At 42.1% G+C, this 20,518-nt stretch overlaps 1 protein-coding gene across 1 annotated transcript; it reads left to right on the forward strand.

The window, feature by feature from the left end:
* Nucleotides 1-3,739: 3,739 nt before the first annotated feature.
* On the forward strand, nucleotides 3,740-19,011 carry LOC111755991 (zinc finger protein 461). Its single transcript, XM_063252439.1, is given in 8 exon segments — nucleotides 3,740-4,225; nucleotides 5,353-5,477; nucleotides 17,927-18,122; nucleotides 18,124-18,434; nucleotides 18,436-18,464; nucleotides 18,467-18,824; nucleotides 18,826-18,890; nucleotides 18,893-19,011. Coding segments are annotated over 8 exon segments (1,689 nt in total).
* The last annotated feature ends 1,507 nt before the right edge of the window (nucleotides 19,012-20,518 follow it).

A 20,518-nucleotide genomic window follows, 5' to 3' on the forward strand; every position in this document is an offset into this window, starting at 1 on the left:
AGCATGTTTTTTTTTAGTCTATTTCCTTTGATTTTTTTCGTCTTCATTCAGTGATAAACTGCTTAGTTCTGTGCTCAGTTCTGAGCAGCTGAGTCAAGTCTATTTTATTTTAGTGTTAAAAAACTAGTTGGGCACAGATAAATTCCTTCTGCTCAAGAGTCCGGGCTGTTTTTCTTTCATCTGTCCTTCATGGTTTTGAGTTAGGTAGGATTTGTCCCAGTTTCCTCTAATCATTTATGTAAGTGCATATGGGACCTGGAAGTAGGAGACTTGAAAGAGTAAGAAAAACATCATTCTAAATTAGCATTTTGGGAGCTCAGAGATAATCGTCTTTTTTTTTTCCCTCCACCCTTTCATCCAGCAGCACTTTGTTTAGACTGAGTTTCAAGTGGAACCAAGAAGAGACTAATTAATATATTCTGTTCTGAAATAAACCATGGCTCATATATGTTGATATTTTCTTGTTCCTAATTAATTTTTTTTCTATAGGGCATGTGATTATTTCAGCTGTTTAACCTAATAATGTTACCCAGCTGGAATTATATAGTAACCTGCTAAGACAGTAAGCAATGATACCAGAAGTTCAGGCTCTTCCTTTTATATGCTCCTCTTCTCTCCTCTATAATTCATGTTCCTATACTCATTGAATAAATAATTCCTCATCTCCAATATATTCAACCTTCTACCAGGAATGAAGAAAGAACAGAAGTAGTATTCTTTTGAGAAACACTGTTGATAATGATTAGAAAGTTGAGTGATATAGTTGGAAAAAATGTGTGTATGTTTTGTTTTTGAGGCAGGGTCTCACTGTGTAGTCCAGGCTGGCCTTGAACGCACTATGTAGCCCAGGCCTAGAATTTGCAGTGATCCTTCCATGTCAGACTGCCAAGTGTTGGGATTATAGGGATGTAGCCACATGCTCAGACAACTGAGTATAAATTTTTTTTTGGTCTTTTTCCTTTTTATCACTACCGGGGATCGAACTCATGACTGCCTGCTTGCAAGGCAGGCACTTATGCCACTGAGCTAAATCCCCAGCCCCAGTGCTGGGATTACAAGTGCCCCCCCCCTTAAGATAGGTAAGAAGTAGAAGAAATGAGTGAGGTGAAAGGCAATGTGAAGATAATCAGAGAGAAGGGCACTTGAAATTTTGAATAATGCACTTACTGCTAATGACAGGGTTTAGAATAGTAATATGAGGAGTAAATGAATTAGGATGAAAAACAAGATTGTAGAAATAGAATTTAGGGATTTACTACAGTTTGGTGTTAGAAGAAGTTAGCAAGTGAATATTAGCTTTTCAGTTCTCCATTAATTAGATAGTGTGTGAATATTTGAAATCACTGAAAATTGAGATTAGTAGTATTACAGATAATGACATGGGCCAGTGTGGGAAGCCGCCTATGAATGGCGCCCATTTCCTGCTTCCGGGTTCTTCCGGGCCTGAACAAGCCCGCCAAATTGTCATATCTGCCCAGTTACCCGTGACGCTAGCCTATCAGCTTGTTAGGCGCGCTTCTCTGTGATTGGATACTGCTTCCCCTTATAAGAGGTTGTTCCTGCCCCCAACGGCGGAAGAGGAAGCAACACTGAGGGTGGCGGACCTTGTCAGGTCCGGTTCGCTGTACGTAATAAAGTTTGAGAGCTGATCCTGCTCGAGTTTGGTCTCCTGTCTCCCGCGGCTCCGGTCATCTGGTAGCCCGCACGGGGAAGGTTCAGCGACGCGCGGGCGCGGCTGCTGTCACCTGCGGTACGACGGAGAACCCGGCTCAATAACAACGGAAGGCCCCGAGCACCTCTTCTCTTCACCCTGATCAGCTACGTGAGATACAGCGGTTCCCGGGACAGGTGAGTACTGAATCACCTGGGTTGGGTGGACGCACCTAACAGATTTTGAGCGCCACACGGGTGGACACCGGTCTTTTTTTTCTTTCCCCTTGCATTTGTTTCGCTTTCGCTTTGCCATTGTGGGCAACGCTGCTCGCAAACCCCTCGCTGACTCCCTAAGAGTCCTGCTGCGGACCCGAGGCATCTACATAAACCGGGTCACCCTTTCGAGGTTTCTGGATAGTGTTAAACAAACCCCCGGGCTTTGCTCAGCCCGACAGGCTCTTGACAAAGCTCGATCCGAGTGCTCGGAGGAGCCCGAAGTCACACCTGACTTTGGGCCTCCAGAGAAACATAAGGGCTCCGATTCTGATTCGGATTTGGAGGGCTCAGAAGAGGAGGTCGTCTTTGCTAAGCATGACCCTCCTACACCGTTAAAAAAGGAACTTAGGGCTCGGGAAGATAAAAAGGGGAACCAAACACCACCCTGCCCGAGCTACTCTGCTTCGCGGGAGGAACTTAGGCCCTTCCGCTCCTTGGCAAGCTCGCGACCCATGGTCGCCCCCTTTAGTACACCAGGCCCTACTGCACCGCCGTGGCCGGAAGAGGAGTTGCTCCCTGGGCTGCCACCTCCACCCGTGGCCGCCGGAGGGCGCCCACAATCCATGGCACCGCCCTGGTTAGAGGGAGAGCTATTTCCTGGGTTACCTCCTGCGCCCCCTTCTGGGGGAGGAGGAGGATGTTCCTTCCACCAGAGGGTATGGTCGCGGCTTCCTTTTGAGTGTCCCGGTCTCCATGCATTCCCGGTACAAGTAGGAGGCAGGGGAGGAGGAGGATATTATGAGCCCTTAGAAATTAAACAACTTAAAGCTATCAAGGATGCAGTTTCAGCTTATGGGCCCAATGCACCATTTACCATGGCGCTTTTAGAGGCATTGGCTGGCCTGTATTTAACTCCGGGAGATTGGACCCAGCTGGCGCGTGCCTGCCTTTCCCCCGGACAGTATTTAGATTGGAAGTCTTGGAATGAGGAATTCTGCGTAGAGCAGGCGGCGGCTAACCGGGAACATGGCCAAAGAGATTGGAACAGAGACATGTTATTAGGGCGAGGAGCTTTCGAGGAAGATCAGACCCAGTACCCTCGCCAGGTTTATGAACAAATCAGTCACTGTGGCCTTCAGGCCTGGAGACGGCTGGCTGGAAAGGGAGAGCATACGGGCCACCTCACAAAAATTTTACAACAGCAGGGGGAGCCCTTTTCCGATTTCGTGGCCCGCATGCTTGAGGCCGCTAACAGAATTTTTCCAGACGCTGAGGCGGCTCACCCTCTCATAAAACAACTGATTTTCGAACAGTGCACTAAAGAGTGTCGTGATGTCCTAAGGTCCAACAAAAATAGGTCTTTAGAAGAGTGGACACGCCTGTGCCGTGAACTGGGCGGCCCGGTAACTAATCACGGGCTCGTTGCCGCCATGGTCGCTGCCCTTCAAGGCGCTGCCAACGGAGGCAAGCCTCGGGTAGGGGGCAATAGAAATAAAAATAGAAACAACACTTCTTGCTTTGGCTGTGGCCAACTAGGACACATTAAGCGTAATTGCCCCAACAAACAGATCGGGCAGGGAGGAGCCCCTGGCCCTGGATTATGCCCAAGATGCCAAAAAGGTAATCATTCAGCAGCCGAGTGCCGGTCGATATTCGATAAAGATGGCAATAGGCTTTCAGGATGTCCAGACAATCAGCCAAAAAACGGCCGAAGGGGGCCCCTCCTGCAGGCGGGGCCCCCTCTGGCCCAAACCTTCCTTCAGTTCCAGCCCCAGCAACCACAAACACCCCAGGTCCCTTTAGGCGGGCAACCCCAGGCTCAGCAGGGCTGGACCTCAGTGCCACCTCCGACCTCCTATTAACACCTGAGATGGGAGTACAATTAGTTGAAACCTCCCTGCCAAATCCCCTTCTGCCAGACACGGTTGGACTTCTATTGGGGAGGTCCTCGGTGGCACTCAGGGGCCTTACAATCATCCCAGGTGTAATTGACTCAGATTTCACTGGCACCATCAAAATTATGGTTCAAGCCCTACAAGGCACGATTATCATTAATAAAGGAGATAAAATAGCCCAGCTGTTGGTTCTACCAAGCCTTCATAAAAACTTCCCCGCGAGAAACCTAACCCGAGGCGCTCAGGGCTTCGGCTCTTCCGGGGATACCTTTGAAGGCTTACATTTGACGTTGCAAGAACGTCCTATGCTAACCATTGACATCAATGGCAGACCCATTAAAGGCTTGCTTGACACAGGAGCAGATCGCTCAATCATTTCACAAAAAGATTGGCCTAGCTCTTGGCCCACAGATGTGGCATCCCAGAGCCTACAGGGGCTTGGGTTTGTCCACGCCCCTAAGGTGAGTGCTTCGCTCCTGACATGGTGCAACAAGGAAGGTCATTCTGGTCACTTCCGTCCCTTCGTACTCCAGCTTCCCGTATCTCTATGGGGAAGAGATATTTTGACAGACATGGGCATCACCTTAACTAACATCTACTCCCAAAAAGCTCACTCCATGTTGCTAAAACAAGGGTATATCCCTGGAAAGGGCCTAGGTGTTCACCTACAAGGCCGAACCTCACCTATTCAAGGCAGCCCCAAACAAGACAAAAAAGGACTGGGTTTTTCCTAGGGGTCACTGAAAGCCTTCTCACACCTGAACCTATAAAAATTACTTGGAAAACTGACACCCCTGTGTGGGTTCAACAGTGGCCCCTACCAAAGGAGAAGGCAGAAGCTGCTCTGGAGCTAATTCAGGACCAACTCCAGGCGGGACATATCAGACCATCAACCTCCCCCTGGAATACCCCTATTTTTGTCATTATAAAGCGCTCGGGAAAATGGCGGCTCCTCCATGACCTGAGGGCAGTCAATGCTCAGATGCAACCCCTGGGTGCAGTTCAGAGAGGCATGCCTGCACTATCAGCGCTCCCACAAAATTGGCCGGTCTATGTCATTGATCTTAAAGATTGCTTTTTTTCCATCCCTCTTCACCCAGATGATTCACCTCGCTTCACTTTTACCTTGCCCACTATCAATCAGGAAAAGCCAGACCTTAGATATGAGTGGATAATGTTACCCCAAGGGATGACCAACAGTCCCACTATGTGCCAATTGTTTGTCGACGCTGTCATAGAGCCCATAAGACATAAATTCCCAAAAAATAGATGCCTCCATTATATGGACGACATCCTAATATCAGGAAAGGACCTCCCGAGCTTAGAGCAAATGCTTAGACAGCTGGTCTCTACTCTTAGAGCCGCTAATCTGCACATTGCCCCAGACAAGATCCAGCGGTCAGAGATAGCCCAATATTTAGGGACAAAAATTACTTCCTCTCAGGTATCACCATTAAAATTGGTTATCCGGCGTGATACGATCCTAAGTTTACATGACATGCAAAAATTAATTGGGGATATCAATTGGATCAGGCCGTACTTGGCCTTACCTAACAGCAAATTAAAACCCCTGTTTGACTTACTTAAGGGAGACCCTGACTTAAATTCATCCCGAGAACTTACGCCGGAGGCAGAAGTGGCACTACAAGCAGTAGAGTGGGCCCTGACCACGGCCGCATTAAGGCGTATTAATCCAGAAAAGACCTTCGCCTTGTGCGTTCTCAAAACAGCTAGACAACCTACGGCTGTCATTTGGCAGCAAGGACCCTTGCTTTGGGTCCACCCAAAAATGTCTCCTGCTAAGGCTATTGACCATTATCCAGACGCGGTCGCTTCCCTTTCTCTAGAGGGCATCTCACGAGCCATACAACACTTTGGGGTGCCTCCTTCCTCCCTACATGTACCATACACAAGAGAACAAATTGAGACCTTAACAACATGTCTAGATTCCTGGGCGATTCTCCGGTGTACATTTCAAGGGACCATAGATAATCAATTCCCAAAAGACCCACTACTTCAGTTTATTACAGTACACCCTGTGATTTTTCCCAAGGTTACATCCGCATACCCCATAACTGGAGCTCCAATAATCTTCACGGATGGCTCCAAATCAGGCATAGGCGCATATGCGGTTATGGATCAAGAGCCAAAAACTATCCAATTCACTCCAGACCAACCCCAGGTGGTCGAGCTCCAGATAATACAGGAAGTCTTACGTCGCTTCCCAGGCGACGTTAACCTCCTGTCAGACTCCAAGTATGTGGTAAATGCTCTCCAAGTTCTGGAGACGGCGGGTCCCATTAAACCCTCTTCAACGGTAGCCTCCATATTCCTAGGTATTCAACATCAGCTATGGAATAGAACCTCAAAAGTGTTCATCTCACATATCAGAGCCCATACTAATTTACCTGGGCCCTTGGCGGAGGGCAATGCCTTGGCAGACTCGGCCACGTGCCCGATATGGGTCTTCACCTTTCCCAACCCTCTGGAAGCAGCCCAAAAATTCCACTCTCAGTTCCATGTTAATGCCCGCACCCTCATGGCGCGTTTCAACATCACGAGAGCACAAGCACGAGAGATTGTACGGTATTGCCCAGCTTGTGTGATCTCTTCACCCCAACAATCTATTGGCATTAACCCAAGAGGACTTCGCCCAAATCATATTTGGCAAATGGATGTTACACACATCCCAGAATTCGGAAAACTTAAATATGTTCATGTTTCGGTAGATACCGCCTCCCAGGTTATGTTTGCCTCGGCAGAACCCGGAGAAAGGGCCACCCACGTTATTAATCATTGCCTGGCAGCCTGGGCTGCTTGGGGAAAGCCCAATATACTAAAAACAGACAATGGTCCTGCCTATACCAGCAAAATTTTTATGACATTTTGTCAACAAATGGAAGTCACTCTTAAACATGGCATTCCTTACAACCCCCAAGGACAAGGCATCATTGAGCGATCCCATCGGACACTCAAGGATGTCTTACAAAAACAAAAGGAGGGAATAGGCCATGGCCTAACGCCCAAAGGAAGAATATCATTGGCACTCTTTACCATAAATTTTTAAAATCTTAATCACAATAATCATTCCCCTGCCATGGAGCACAATAACCCGTCCCCGGCCGACAAAGGGCTGGTGAGATGGAAAGATGTCCTTACAGGACAATGGATGGGCCCGGATCCAGTGATTAGCTGGACCCGAGGTGCGGTTTGTGTCTTCCCACAGGAACCAGGCTGTGAACCGCTGTGGGTCCCAGAAAGATTGACGCGAGCAGTAAACTCCCCACCAGTTCCTGATAAAGCACAGGAGGATAAGCCCACGGACACAAGTCAACTCGACCCTTCTGGGACTGATGCTCAGCGCCCGAGACCATCTACAAACTAAAATGTCTGGTTTGGAGCTTTTTCTATTCTGTGGGTTCCTATTAATCACCCCTGTTCGCACAAATTTGACCAACACTGTTAAAAATATGACAGCTTGGCTGCAAGACACCTACCTACCTAAGTTTCACAATTTGTCCCTCATAGTCGGTCAGGAACTTGACAATATGGACGGTATCCAACTAGGTCCAGTCAGGTTCGATTTATCAACTTTAGGCAGTGTTATAGCCAGTTTGTGGGAACGCGTCACCTCCTGGTTCTCCTGGCCCAACCTGACTACTTGGATCCTGATTGCCGTGGCCTTCCTAGTGGGGCTTGTGGTTATTAAATGCTTGTTAGATCGCCTCATACAAATTCAGCAGCAGGTTAAGATCACAGCTATGGCAGCCATGCAAATGGCAGCAGGTGGCCCATCAGGCCAGCAGGCCGCCGCATATCTCCTTCACATTGCAGAACATCAGCTATAAGAGCTGAGTGGGCAAGCCAATGACGGGTAAGACGGGAAAAGCCCTCCCGGTCAACCTAAGACAGGCTCCACTCAGATATACATGGCCTATAAGGCCAGGGGTCCCTTCTGGAGTCAAATTATTGGCATTGAGATGCGAGACCAAGGGTACTGCAGTGCCATCCGCCTCAAAGGTTGGGGGGAAGGCAGGAATGAATGTCTATATGCATCCAGGTTCGGTTCACAAAAGCCTGGCCCTGCGAAAAAATGAACCACTCACCTTGAGCATGGTCCTGGCGCAAGGATATGCACAAAACAGGGTGATGCACAGCAGGGTATAGACCTCTACATTCTCTCATGCCTCGGCCTACAAGGTAGGCCCACTCCTAGGTGTCTAACAGCAACAAGGTCATAGACACCTTGGAGGGACCCACAGACCATCCTATTTTAATAAATAAAAAAGGGGGAGATGTGGGAAGCCGCCTATGAATGGCGCCCATTTCCTGCTTCCGGGTTCTTCCCGGCCTGAACAAGCCCGCCAAATTGTCATATCTGCCCAGTTACCCGTGACGCTAGCCTATCAGCTTGTTAGGCGCGCTTCTCTGTGATTGGATACTGCTTCCCCTTATAAGAGGTTGTTCCTGCCCCCAACGGCGGAAGGGGAAGCAACACTGAGGGTGGCGGACCTTGTCAGGTCCGGTTCGCTGTACGTAATAAAGTTTGAGAGCTGATCCTGCTCGAGTTTGGTCTCCTGTCTCCCGCGGCTCCGGTCAGGCCAGGAGCTAAAATTTCTCAAGGGGGAGTCAAGCATGGTAATAATACATGCCTGTATCCCCAACTGCTTGGGAGGCTGAGGTGGGAGAATCACTTGAGTCCACAAGTTCTAAGTGGTGACATAGCAAGAACCTGTCTCAAGAACAAAAATTGTTTTTAATAAAATTCCCAAGGGGCAAGAACCTGTATGTCAACAAATCACTGCCACAGGAAGAGATAATACATAGTATAAGCCAATGAAATGATGACATTATATTTTAGAGAATATAATGGTTGTTATATTGTGTCAATTTGAGAAGTTTAGAAGCTTAACTAAGTGAACCAGCAGTTCTACATCCTAGCGGGTAGAAGACCTACCCTAGGGCAGATAGTCTGCTTACAGTGTAAGGGAGCAAAAAGCCAGGTGTGGTGGTGCACACTTGTAATCCCAGCACTGAGGCCGAGGCAGGAGGATCCTTGCGAGTTCAAGATGAACTGTGGCCCCTCATACCACCGTGCTTTGGAACCAGCTGATTATGGACTGAAACCTCTACAAACTGTGAGCTAAATAAACCTTTCCCTCTTTAATTTGGGCATCAGATATTTTGTCTCACCAATAAGAGAAAAGTAACCAATACAGACAAGAAGGAACAGTTGTCTGATACCAGCAATGAAGTACAAGGAGGATAGTGGCATGAAGTTTGTGAAAAAAAGAAAAAACAGCCACCACTTGAGATGTTCTCATGGGAAATGGTGTTTTCAGGGGAAGTGAATGGTTAATTAGATCATTCTAATGGTAAATTTCTTAGTTAAAAGATCAAATGTTATGCCACCAATGAAAAAAAAAGTTACTGGGCATTGTAATGCATACCTGTAATTCCAGCTTCTCAAAAAGGCTGAGGCAGGAGGATCACAGGTTTAAGCCTAGCCTGGACAACTTAGGGAGATCCTGGCTCAAAAAAATTTAAAAGGGCTAAGGATGTAGGTCAGTGGTAAAGCACCCTGGGTTTGGTTCCCAGTACTGCCAAAAATAAAAACTCACATTTACTATTATTTCTGTATAGCAAACACCTGTAATTTACTGTATTAAAACAACAACAATAGTAATGGTTTGGCTGAGATATCTGCATTTGAGCCGCCCTCAGTAGGGAAAGCTTTCCTCTGTTCCTTGTGATATCAGGTGCAATAATTAGGTAGTTTTCTTACATAGTTTGCTATACTATTAAAGAACACCTGAGAGTGGACAGTTTATGGAAGGAAGTTTGTTTAGCTCATGTCTGGACACGGGAAACCCAAGACTGGTGGCTTACCATTATCTGTCAAAGGCCTCATACTACATCACTACATGGCAGAAAAACAGAAAGGCAGGTGGGTTTGGGTCAAATAGAGAAACATGATAATTTACTTCTCCAGCGAAAACTCATTTCCACAAGAATAGCATTCATCTCATAAGGGCAGAACCCCAATGGTACAAGCATCTCTTAAAGGTCTCACCACCTCTCAATACTGTTACATTCCATACCACCTTTCAACGTGAGTTTTTGAAAGGAGAAAGCACATCTAAATGAAGCAGTAGAGGGATGAAGCAGTAGCAGGAAGCAGAGGGATTCATCAGATATGTCAGATGTTGCTGAAGAGTCGACTAGAGTGAAGATTGGCACTTGAGCCCTGATTTGGTAAGGTGATTTTCTTGGTGCTCTTATCTAGAAATGTTCCAATAGATTTGACATATTCGATGACTTGTAGGGAAAATGATCTGCTAGCATATGTAGTTATTTCATTTAAGACAAGACAGGGAAAGGATTTTTTTTCAATAAATGGTACTGATCCAATTGTGTCTAGAAAAATAGGAATGTTGACTCCTACCTCACAGTCCAAAACAAATCTAGATGTATTATAGATCTATGTATTAAGGTAGAATAAAATGTTTAGAAGAGAATATGAGTATGTTATATTTTCATGACCTTTATACTGAAATTGACTTACCTTAAAATTAGTAACTTTTATTCATGAAAATACTATTAGGAGAATAAAAAGGTTAGCCTAGGATGGGAGAAAGTACTTGCAATATATATGTTGGTCATATTCATAAAATATAAATAATTCTTACAAGTCAATAAGAAAAAGTCTAGAAACTACCCACAAAATCATCAATTGATGAATAAATAGATAAATAAAATGTGTATCCATATGGTGGTGTATTATTCAGCCATAAAAAGGAGTGAATTCTACGGCATAGTTAAAGCCTTAAAAACATGCAGAGTGAAAACAACAAGACATAAAAGGTCATATGTTGTTAAAATTCCATTTATATGAAATGTCCAGAATAGGCAAATTCATACATTCCTAAAACAGATAATGATTGCCAGGATAGAGAGACAAGAATATCTGACTGTAGATAGAATGTTTCTCTTTGGAATAATGAAAATTTTCTTGGAATTAGATAAGGATTATGATAATATATCATTGAGATTCTACTAAATTGCTGAATTATATATTTTTAAATGACTAAAATGGTAAATTTTATGTCAGTGAATTTTGCCTCAAAAGTCAATAAAAATTTGTTAAAGAAGATATGCATTCAGTCAATAAACATATGAAAAGTGCTCATCCTCAGTTGCAGTCATAGACACTGCAAATTATATCACAATACAATATTCACAACATATTTGCCAGCACAGGTAAACATAGAAAGATTAACAATAACAAGAATATATGCAATTGCAACTCTCTTACAATCTAATGGAATCTTAATTTAGAAAACTAATAGATAATATCAACTAAAGCTATAGAAATGCATACCATTTGATGTAGCAATTTCACTTGTTTACATACTTAACAGACAACGTTCCTTATCTACCCAAAGAAAAATGTAAGAATGTTCACAGCAGCACTAGTCCTAAGAGCCAATTGGAAATAACATGAATGGCCATCTTTAGATGTATAGAAAAGCCAGTGATGCAATCGATTAGCGGATGGTGCTTATATAGATGTCTGGAAAAATAAATTGTGTTTGAATAGACAGCCAGCAGTCCTGAAGTTTTTATTCTGAGGATATGTTTACACTCAAAATCATTGATGGCTCCACCATTTATACACTTCAGAAAAAGAAAAAGTTGTATAAATATTTTAATACTAAATTTATTGAGACAGCATGAGATTAATACAAGATACCTTTGGCTGCTACAATTACAAGAGGTGCTAAAGTGGTGGCTATTAGTTTCCAGACATTTATTAGTACAGCGAACTGCTGTTTAGGTAATCTTGGTCATTGACACTCTGCATATGCATTTCAGTTTCCTCTCTAAGGGCTGCCAGTACACTGGGTTTTCTGTGAAATACAACATCCTCTAGGGTCCCTAATATGAGGGTAACACTATTTATTGAAAAAACATCATGCTATTTTTCTTTTCCTGAAGCGTGTACATTTTTTGTTTGCAAACTCTATATATATCTCACATAACTCTTCAGCTTTAGTTGATTTTTTTTTAAATACTGGGGATTGAACTGGCAACCTCACACTTGCAGGGTAGGCACTTATGCCACTGAGCTAAACTCCCAGCCTCTGGAGTAGTTTTCATTCTACAAAATAAAGTGAGCTCCCACCAGGCAACAGCAGACCAGTGGGGTTCTCCCGCCTGCTTTGGGAATTGAACTGAGGACCTTGGGCTTACTAAGCCAGCACTGTGCCTGCTATATCTCAGGCTAGACCAGTGGATTTTATAAAGTGGGAACAAGGAAACAGAATAGGAAAAATCAGATTGGTTAACATCAAGTTTTTTCCAGTTATTATTTTGTAAGGATTAAAGCAGAGGGGACTTTCTTATGCCAGTTAAAACTGGCTTGTTAGGGACTTGGCTATTATTTCTCAAGCCAAATAAAGAACTTATTTGAGGCATGGAACTTCAGCACAAGCAACTCCATTTTGGTTTGACCTTTTGGGCTGAGTGCAGGAACTTAGTCTGAACCAGTGTCCTATAAATGTTATTTATACAAATCTCTCAACTATTGTATGTAATTTTAAATTTTTTTATTTTATTAGTACATATATGTAGTATATAATGTTTACATTCTTTGTGGGAAATTGATACATGCACACAACACATCTTGATTTCTTTTCGCATTCCCTTTTTCTTCCTGCCCCTCCCATTCTCCCCCTATCTCTTGATTCTCTGCCTTTTCTTGAATGTTTGCAGTACACATTTACAATCCTTGACCAGGGTTGGGGCATGTACATAACACATTCCAGTTCGTGTTTTTTTTTTCCTTTCTATCCTTTCTCACCTTCTCCTTCCCCTTTGAGAAATATTATCTCTCTACATCCTAGTATCTAATTTTTATTTTGCTCTTTATTTTTACTCCCAGTTTCTCATATAAGTGACATCAAGTGATTTTTTTTTGTACCAGGACTTGAACTCAGGACCTCATGCTTGCCAGGCAGGCACTATGCCACACCATGTGATACCTAAACTTATCCCCAGCTCACACCATGTGATACCTAAACTTTTTTATTAATATATATTTATGTACATGAAGTTTGCATTCATCTTGGGTAGACGTATATAATACATTTAGCTGCATTTTAAAAAAAATACAGTTTCTCTTCCCATATACCTCCCTGCCTCTACCTCTAAATCCTCTTTCCCTAGTTTCATTCTTGTTGATATTACTACTCTTAGTTCATGTTCATGCATAAAATGTTTACATTCTCTGAGGTTTTTAGGATGTGTGCATGGTATATCTTAATTCTACTTATTTTCCCTTCCCCTCTGCTTCTTTCCTTGCCCTCAGTCTCCTAGACCCTTGCTATTTGCAAGACTAATTTTCCTATAAGATCACTTGGTGGCTTTGGTATTTCTAGTATCCACAACAGTTGGAGCAAAAACAACTTTGCCTTTTAGTGAACTTATGTCTATTTAAAATACTAAATCTCCTTTTCTTTACATTCTTAATGATTGGTCTCAAAGTTGTAACTAGAATGTGAATGCTTTTGCTACAAAGCACTGACTTTACTTGGCCTTCAGACAGCTGCTAATGGACATCTCAAAGCAGTATAAGAGCTTGGCAACTCTGCTTTATTTTGTATCTGTCTCCTTTACTTCCTGAAAACTTGGGGTCAGATTCCTGGTCAGCTCTGCATAAAGACACGTTAATCATTTTAGGAGTCTCCTAAAGCTGTTCACCCTTCCCCTTCAAGGCTGAAGATATCAAGATAAGACTGACTAAGGTATTGTCAAGATTTACAGGAATATCATAGTACATTTTCATCACCTCCCAACTTTTACAGCATCTTGTTCCAGATCCCTGGGTGGGTGTCTAGAAGTCTCCATCATTCAGAGCTTTCAGTAATACACACAGCCCACTGCACGTGTGCTGTAGGTTCTCCACCACTGCCTAAACCTTGCAGGCAGATTGGTCTGTGATGTGACTGCCCCACCCCCATGTGGGATCAATTATGCCTTTTCAGAAGCTGCAGCTGCTCTCCTTGAGAAGGAACAATCATCTGATAAAGAGAACCAAAATGACCTTGCAAGAAATAACTTTTTCAGAGCAACCTCACTGAACCAGGCCTGATAGAATGATCAGCTAGACCAGTTTTAACTATATTTACCTATTGTCTCCTGCCGCAATTCTTCCCTCATTTAAAATGAAGCTTATCTAAGTATCCCGGAAGACAAGGCTTGGTTCTCCTTTTTGGCATAGCTACATCAAATTCCTTCCCTACATCACAGCTACTTTTTTTTTTTTTTTTTTTTGGTCTTTTTCCTTTTTCCTTTTTATCAGTACCAGGGATCGAACTCACGACTGCCTCTGCTTATAAGGCAGGCGCTTATGCCGCTGAGCTAAATCCCCAGCCCCTTCACAGCTACTTTTGCTGTTTACTTATAGCATGAATGGCCAGACTTGTTTGCTGAGACTACTGAAGTTAGGCCCCTGGCCTAAAACTTTGCCTTAAAATGACACTTCTACCTTCCTAGCATCATGTTTGAAAAAATTCTGTAGGACAAGGCATAATAAGGAATAGTGACACACACCTCTAATCCCAACACCCTGGGAGGCTGAGCCAGGAGGGTCACAGATTCAAACTCAAAGTGTGCAACTTGGTGATTTTCGCAAGACCCTGTCTCAAGATTAAAAGAGAGGGAGTGAGAGCAAGAGTGAGAGAGACTGAGACTGAAGTGCGAAGGCCCTGGGTTTAATTCCTAGTAACACACACACACACACACACACACACACAGAGGTGAATTATAAGTATCTATAAAACCTAGGAAAGTAGCTTTTATCATGTTTATTTCTCATGGCCTAGTTTGTTTCAAATAGATTCTTTCCTTCAGTGAATCAGAGAACTCTGATATGTTTTCTTTTTTTTTTTTTCTTTTTATCAGTACTAGGGATCGAACTCACAACCACCTGCTTGCAAGGCAGGTACTTATGCCGCTGAGCTAAATCCCCAGGCCTGAGAACTCTGATATGTTAGTTTATGTTTCAGTATTTTAGATCAGGGGTCCCCAGTCATCGCTGGGGCTGTGGAAAAAACAAGATAAACTTTATGACTTCACGAACAATATAATTTCTGTGTGTCTGTGATTGGGAACTGAACATGGGGCCTTAGTTTGCAGCTATATCCCCAGCCCTTTTTTTATTAATTTTGAGGTAGGGTGTTACTAAGTTGATAGGTTTCCCAGGCTGGGTTTGAACTTGAGATCCTTCCATTTCAGTCTCCCAGTGTACTGGGATTTCAGATGTATACCACCACATCTGGTCAATGCTAAAATTAATACTTATTAAATACGTGAATGTGGCATAAGCACTTGCCTGGCAAGCACAAGGTCATGAGTTCGATCCTTGGTACCAATAAATAAATAAGTAAGTAAGTAAGTAAGTTAGTAAATAAATAAATAAGTGAATGTCTTTTAAAAATGTATTGTGGTTCAGGTAAACGCTACTGTTTTAGGATTTTAGGAATACAATACAGCATTATACTGGGTTAACTGTGCTGTTCTGTTAATATCTAGAACCTGCTCATCTTAACAAAGACTTTATACTAAAACTTTATAAGATTTTTTAAAAACAAAGTCTCAAAAAAGTCACCACCAATCCTTAAGTAGAAGAAATATATATTATTTTATAAAATATTTGAAAAAGGATGTATCCTCATTTTGTTTTCAGTAGGCACATTAGAAATTTTAAAATAATTTTTTGAACCATACAAAAATTGCAAATGGCAGCACACACCTGTAATCTAGCACCCAAGAGGCTGAGGCAGGAGGATTAGCTCAAGTAGAGGCCAACTTGGGCACATAATGAGATCAAGGCCAGCCTGAATTGCATAGGGAGACTGTTTCAAAGATAAACAGACATAAATAAAGTTGCAGAGATGAAAGCAGGTATAAGAAAATGTGGTGTTGTTTTTTTTGGTACCGGGGATTAAATTCACAACCTCGTGCTTGCAAGGCAGGTGCTTATGCCACTTAGCTAAGTCCTCGGCCCAAGTAAATATGTTTTAAAGGCACGTGACTACTGAAAGCAAATTGAGTTCATCTCTGAAATTGTGTATTTATTCTCTAAGAGCAGTATGGAAACTACTACTACACAAAAATACATTAATCACATAGGGCCACACACATTCAGTGATCTCTTGAAAACTCCCCTATACACTGGTGAAAGAATGAATGAAAACAGAAAACTGGTGTGTACCTACAGTCCCAGCTGCTTGGGAGACTGAAGGAGATGGATGGCTTGAACCCAGGAGTCTGGGGCCAGCCTTGGCAACAAATGAGACTTTGTTTCTTTAAAAAGAAAAAGCAAAAAAATAAAAATAAAAAAAAGAAGAAATTTTAAGGCAAATAAAGTCCTGTTAGTAACATGAAAATACCTTTGACTCACATCTGGAAGTCTAAGGAAACCTTTACGGTTCCCTGGAGAAAGCTTTTAAATGTTGTTGCTAGGCAGTAATGAAAATGAGTCAAAGCATGCTTGAACATGGTTAATCCCAGCACTTAGGAGGCTGAGGCAGGAGGATTGCCATCAGTTTGCAGCCATCCTGGGCTTCATAGAGAGTTCAAGGCCAGCAGAACTACACAGAAAGACTTTGTCTCACAAAACATAACCAAAACACAAAATTGAAAGAAAAGCACTTGAAGTTCACAAGATTTACAAATGCAATATTGGATAAAAGAAGCTGGAGAAAAAAAAAAATATATATATATATTATATGGTTCCATTTATCTGAAACTCAAAAACAGACAAAATCTGTGTAGCATCACAAGGCAGGATAATGCTTTAGTGCATGAATAATGATGGACAAGGGCATGAGGAGGCCTTCTGGATTCCTAGTAATGTTCTAGTTCTTGATTAAATGGTGGTTTCAGAGGTGAGTTCACTTAGTGTAAGGTTTTTTGTGAAGCAGAAGTGTGTTTCTGCACACTTATGTGTGGTGGTGGTGGTAGTGGTGGTGGTGGTGGTATGTGTGTTATGTTTGCTTAAAAACTGCCTTCAGTGTTGGGTCACAGCTCAGTGGCAAAGCACTTGCCTAGCATCCATGAAGCCCTGAGTTCAGTGCACACACACAAAAAATCTTCAAATTCTGTGCCAGTCTTCCACCAAAACAATAGAGTGTAAATTTTTTGTTTCCTTTGGAAACTCAGACATTGTTTCTAACAAACAGAACTCAGCAGAAGGGCTAACATTAGGATTTCCCAGGCTGTCATGTAAGTAGATAGCTTGTGCCTGGCATTGCTCACATCTTCCTGCTGTCCTGAATCTCTCCACCTGGAGCCTTTGGCTACCAGGTAAGATGGCATCTATTTCCTTGAAACATCTATGCTGAAAGACTATAGAGAGACTACATAAAGACTGAGGACCCTGAGAATTGCAGCTGTTCTAGTCCCCAGCTTCTCATAATTTTAGGTTCCAGACACTTGGGTGAAACAACTGTTGAAATGACTTTGGCCTGACCACTTACTGACTACCCCTGGATAAACTGGATAAAGGAGGGAATGTCTTGCTGAGTTCAGTTCATCTGCAGGACCAAGAGCTGGAGATTTAGCTCAGTGGCATAAGTGCCTGCCTGGTAAGCTCTCAATTCTTGGTGTTGTCCTTATCTTTTTTCCTTTCAATTGACAGTATTGAACAATGTCTTATATTTCTTATGTAATGTATATTTAGATATCTCTCACTTCTATAAATATTTTAATCCTCTTGGAACACAAAACTAGAAATTAAAAATATTTATCTTTCAGACTTTGTATCCAGAGATGAGCGCAAGAAGTTATCTTCAAAGAGACAGTTATGGGACAGTATCATCCCAGTGTGTTATTGTGCAACACTTTAAAAGACGTAATGCTGAGGGACCCGTTTTCAGAGATATTTGGGGATGCAAATATCATTTTGAGTGAAAACAGGTGGGCTCTTTTTTTTGGTCTTTTTCGTTTTTATTGGTACCAGGGTTCGAACTCACAACCTCACACTTGCAAGGAAGGTGCTTATGCCGCTGAGCTAAATCCCCAGCCCCAAGATGGGCTCTTTTTAGGCAATTTATTATTAACCATAAAAATATTCCCATGTTTTGCTAACCTACTGTATTCATTCAAGAACTTTATAATGAGACAAAATGTCTGAATATAAAAAATGTAGAAAAAACTCTAGTTAACACTTTAAGCCATCACAAAACATATTCTAAAGAACTTTCTGAATATACAAAAAGTACAGAAATTAGTACACCTTTCCTTATTAAACAACAGAGAATTCAAAATGGTAATAAGTATAAGGAATGTTGGCAGATCTTTTATTCAGTATTCACAATTTGAACACCACTTGAGAATTCATAGTGGTGAAAAATGTTATGAATGTAAGGAATGTGGAAAGGTCTTTAATTATGGTTCAAAACTGACTCTACACTAGAGAATTCGCTCTGGTGACAAACCCTATGAATATAAGAAATGTAGGAAGTCTTTTAAACAGCCATCATAACTCACTCAACATCAGACACTTCATACTGGAGAAAAACTCTATGAATGTAAGCAGTGTGGGAAAGCATTTATTCGTGGTTTTTAACTTACTGAACATCTGCGATTTCATACTGGTGAGAAACTATGAATGTAAAGAATGTAGGAAGACTTTAGAATGCATCAAAGAGTTCACACTGGCGAGAAGCCTTGTGAATGTAGGGAATGTGGAAAGACCTTAAGCTATCACTCAGGCTTCTCTCAGCATCAGAAAACTCATTCTGGCAAGAAACCTTATGAATATAACTGTGAAAATGCTTTTTGTGTCACCTTACAACTCGCTCTGCATTGGAGGATTCATACTGGTGAGAAACCTTCTGAGTGTAAAAAATGTGGAAAGACTTTTAGACAGTGCACATACCTCAGAAGACATCGGCGAATTCATATTGGTGAGAAACCTCATGAATGTATGAAATGTGATAAGGCCTTTAGACTTCATTCACACCTACTCAACATTAAAGAATTTATACTGGGGAGAATGCAGAAAAGCCTTTAACTATCATTCAAACGTCTCATATCATCAGAGAATGCACTCTGGAAAAAATATACATATGTCAAGACCTTTAATCATGGCTTACAACTTAGTCTACATCAGATTCTTCATATTGGTGAGAAACCAGTAATGTTTCCTCTTCTTCCACATCCTAGTGTGGCATCATGAAATTTTTTTTTTGAATTTTGGAGACAATCTCACTATGCAGTTCACGATGGTCTTGAGCTCACTTTGTAGCCCAGGCTGGTCTTGAATGTGCAACGATCCTCCTGCCTCAGGAGGATCCTCCTGCCTCAGGGCACGGTGTGTGCCACCATGCCCAGCTATGAAATTATTATTGAAGATACTCATTCTTTGTTTTCTTTAGGGAAGAAGTTGATAAAACATTATCTTACTAGCATTGATATAGTTCCAAAACCCTTGAAAACAAAATGTTCTTTTTAAGTGGGAAAATGAAAAAGCAAAGAGTAAAATTTGTTCTGGTTTTAGTGTGCCTTCTGAGTTGTTGCCATATTAACCATTATTACATATGCATTTGCTAAAATTATATAGCTTTTTACTAAAACCAGTAAAATATGTCAGGGGTAAAATGGAAACAATCTCTTTACTTTCATAAATTCTTGAGATAACCAATGTGTGTGTTTCTCCTTTCTTTATTCTCAGTCTGCACATGTTGGTGATGAGTAGACTTTAACCCTTATAGGATCGTATTTCTCAGAGACTTTTCCCTTTTCACTTAATCACAAATGTTTTCTAGGCTACTACATCAATATTTAATTCATTGTTTTTAAACCTTTAGAATATTTATAGTATTGTGTTACTATTTTAAGCCATTCCTTACTGTAGACATTCACTTACTTCTTGCTCAGTACCATGGACTGACCACATTCTTTTATTTTTATTGGGTAGAGGTAGTATCTGGAGTAGCTGATGATAGTAACCTTTTTAAAAAGTTGAAAGTTTTGGTTTAGGCAATAGAAATACATTTAAAATTTTTTTTTCAAAAATGTGAAATAAAAATTAGTCTACACAGACAGTCCTTTAGCCATTTTCCCTGCGATGGTATCAGTTCCTTTTGTATTCTTCTAGGCCTAGTGAAAGACAGTGGTGGCACATCTATGGCATGCATGTTACTAGATTTTGAGACAAAAGATATTACTGCCCATTGTGGTGCATATCTGTAATCCTAGTATTCTAGAGGCTGAGGCAGAAGGATCACCATAAATTTGAGGTCATCCTGGGCTATGTAGTAAGTTCAAAGCCAGTATGGACTACATAAGATTCTGTTTAAAACAAAAACAAAAACAATAACCCAGGCTATCCTGAAACTTTGATTCCCCTGCCTTGGTTTGCTGGAATTACAGGCACATATCACTGTGACCGGCTCACTTGCTCCTGTCTGTGTCTAATCTTCTGTTATGGGTCTTTTCAAAGGTTTATATCTTCTTGCTTCAGTTTAGTGACTTAGTGAGACTCTGTCTCAAGGGCTGTGCCATGTTGATCAGTGTAAAGGGTTCAACTCCTAGTACCAGGCTGATCTGGAACACACATTCCTCCTGCCTCACTTTCCTCCCTCAGCCTCCCAAGTGCTGGACTTATAGGCATGTACCCCCATGCTTGGCTCTACCCCATCTTTTCTTTTCTTTCTTTCTTTTTTTTTTTTTTTTTTGGTACT

Source organism: Cavia porcellus, unplaced genomic scaffold (genome assembly GCF_034190915.1).
Source record: "Cavia porcellus strain 051 isolate PalLab524CR breed Dunkin Hartley unplaced genomic scaffold, mCavPor4.1 scaffold_7, whole genome shotgun sequence".
Classification (NCBI taxonomy): Eukaryota; Metazoa; Chordata; class Mammalia; order Rodentia; family Caviidae; genus Cavia; species Cavia porcellus.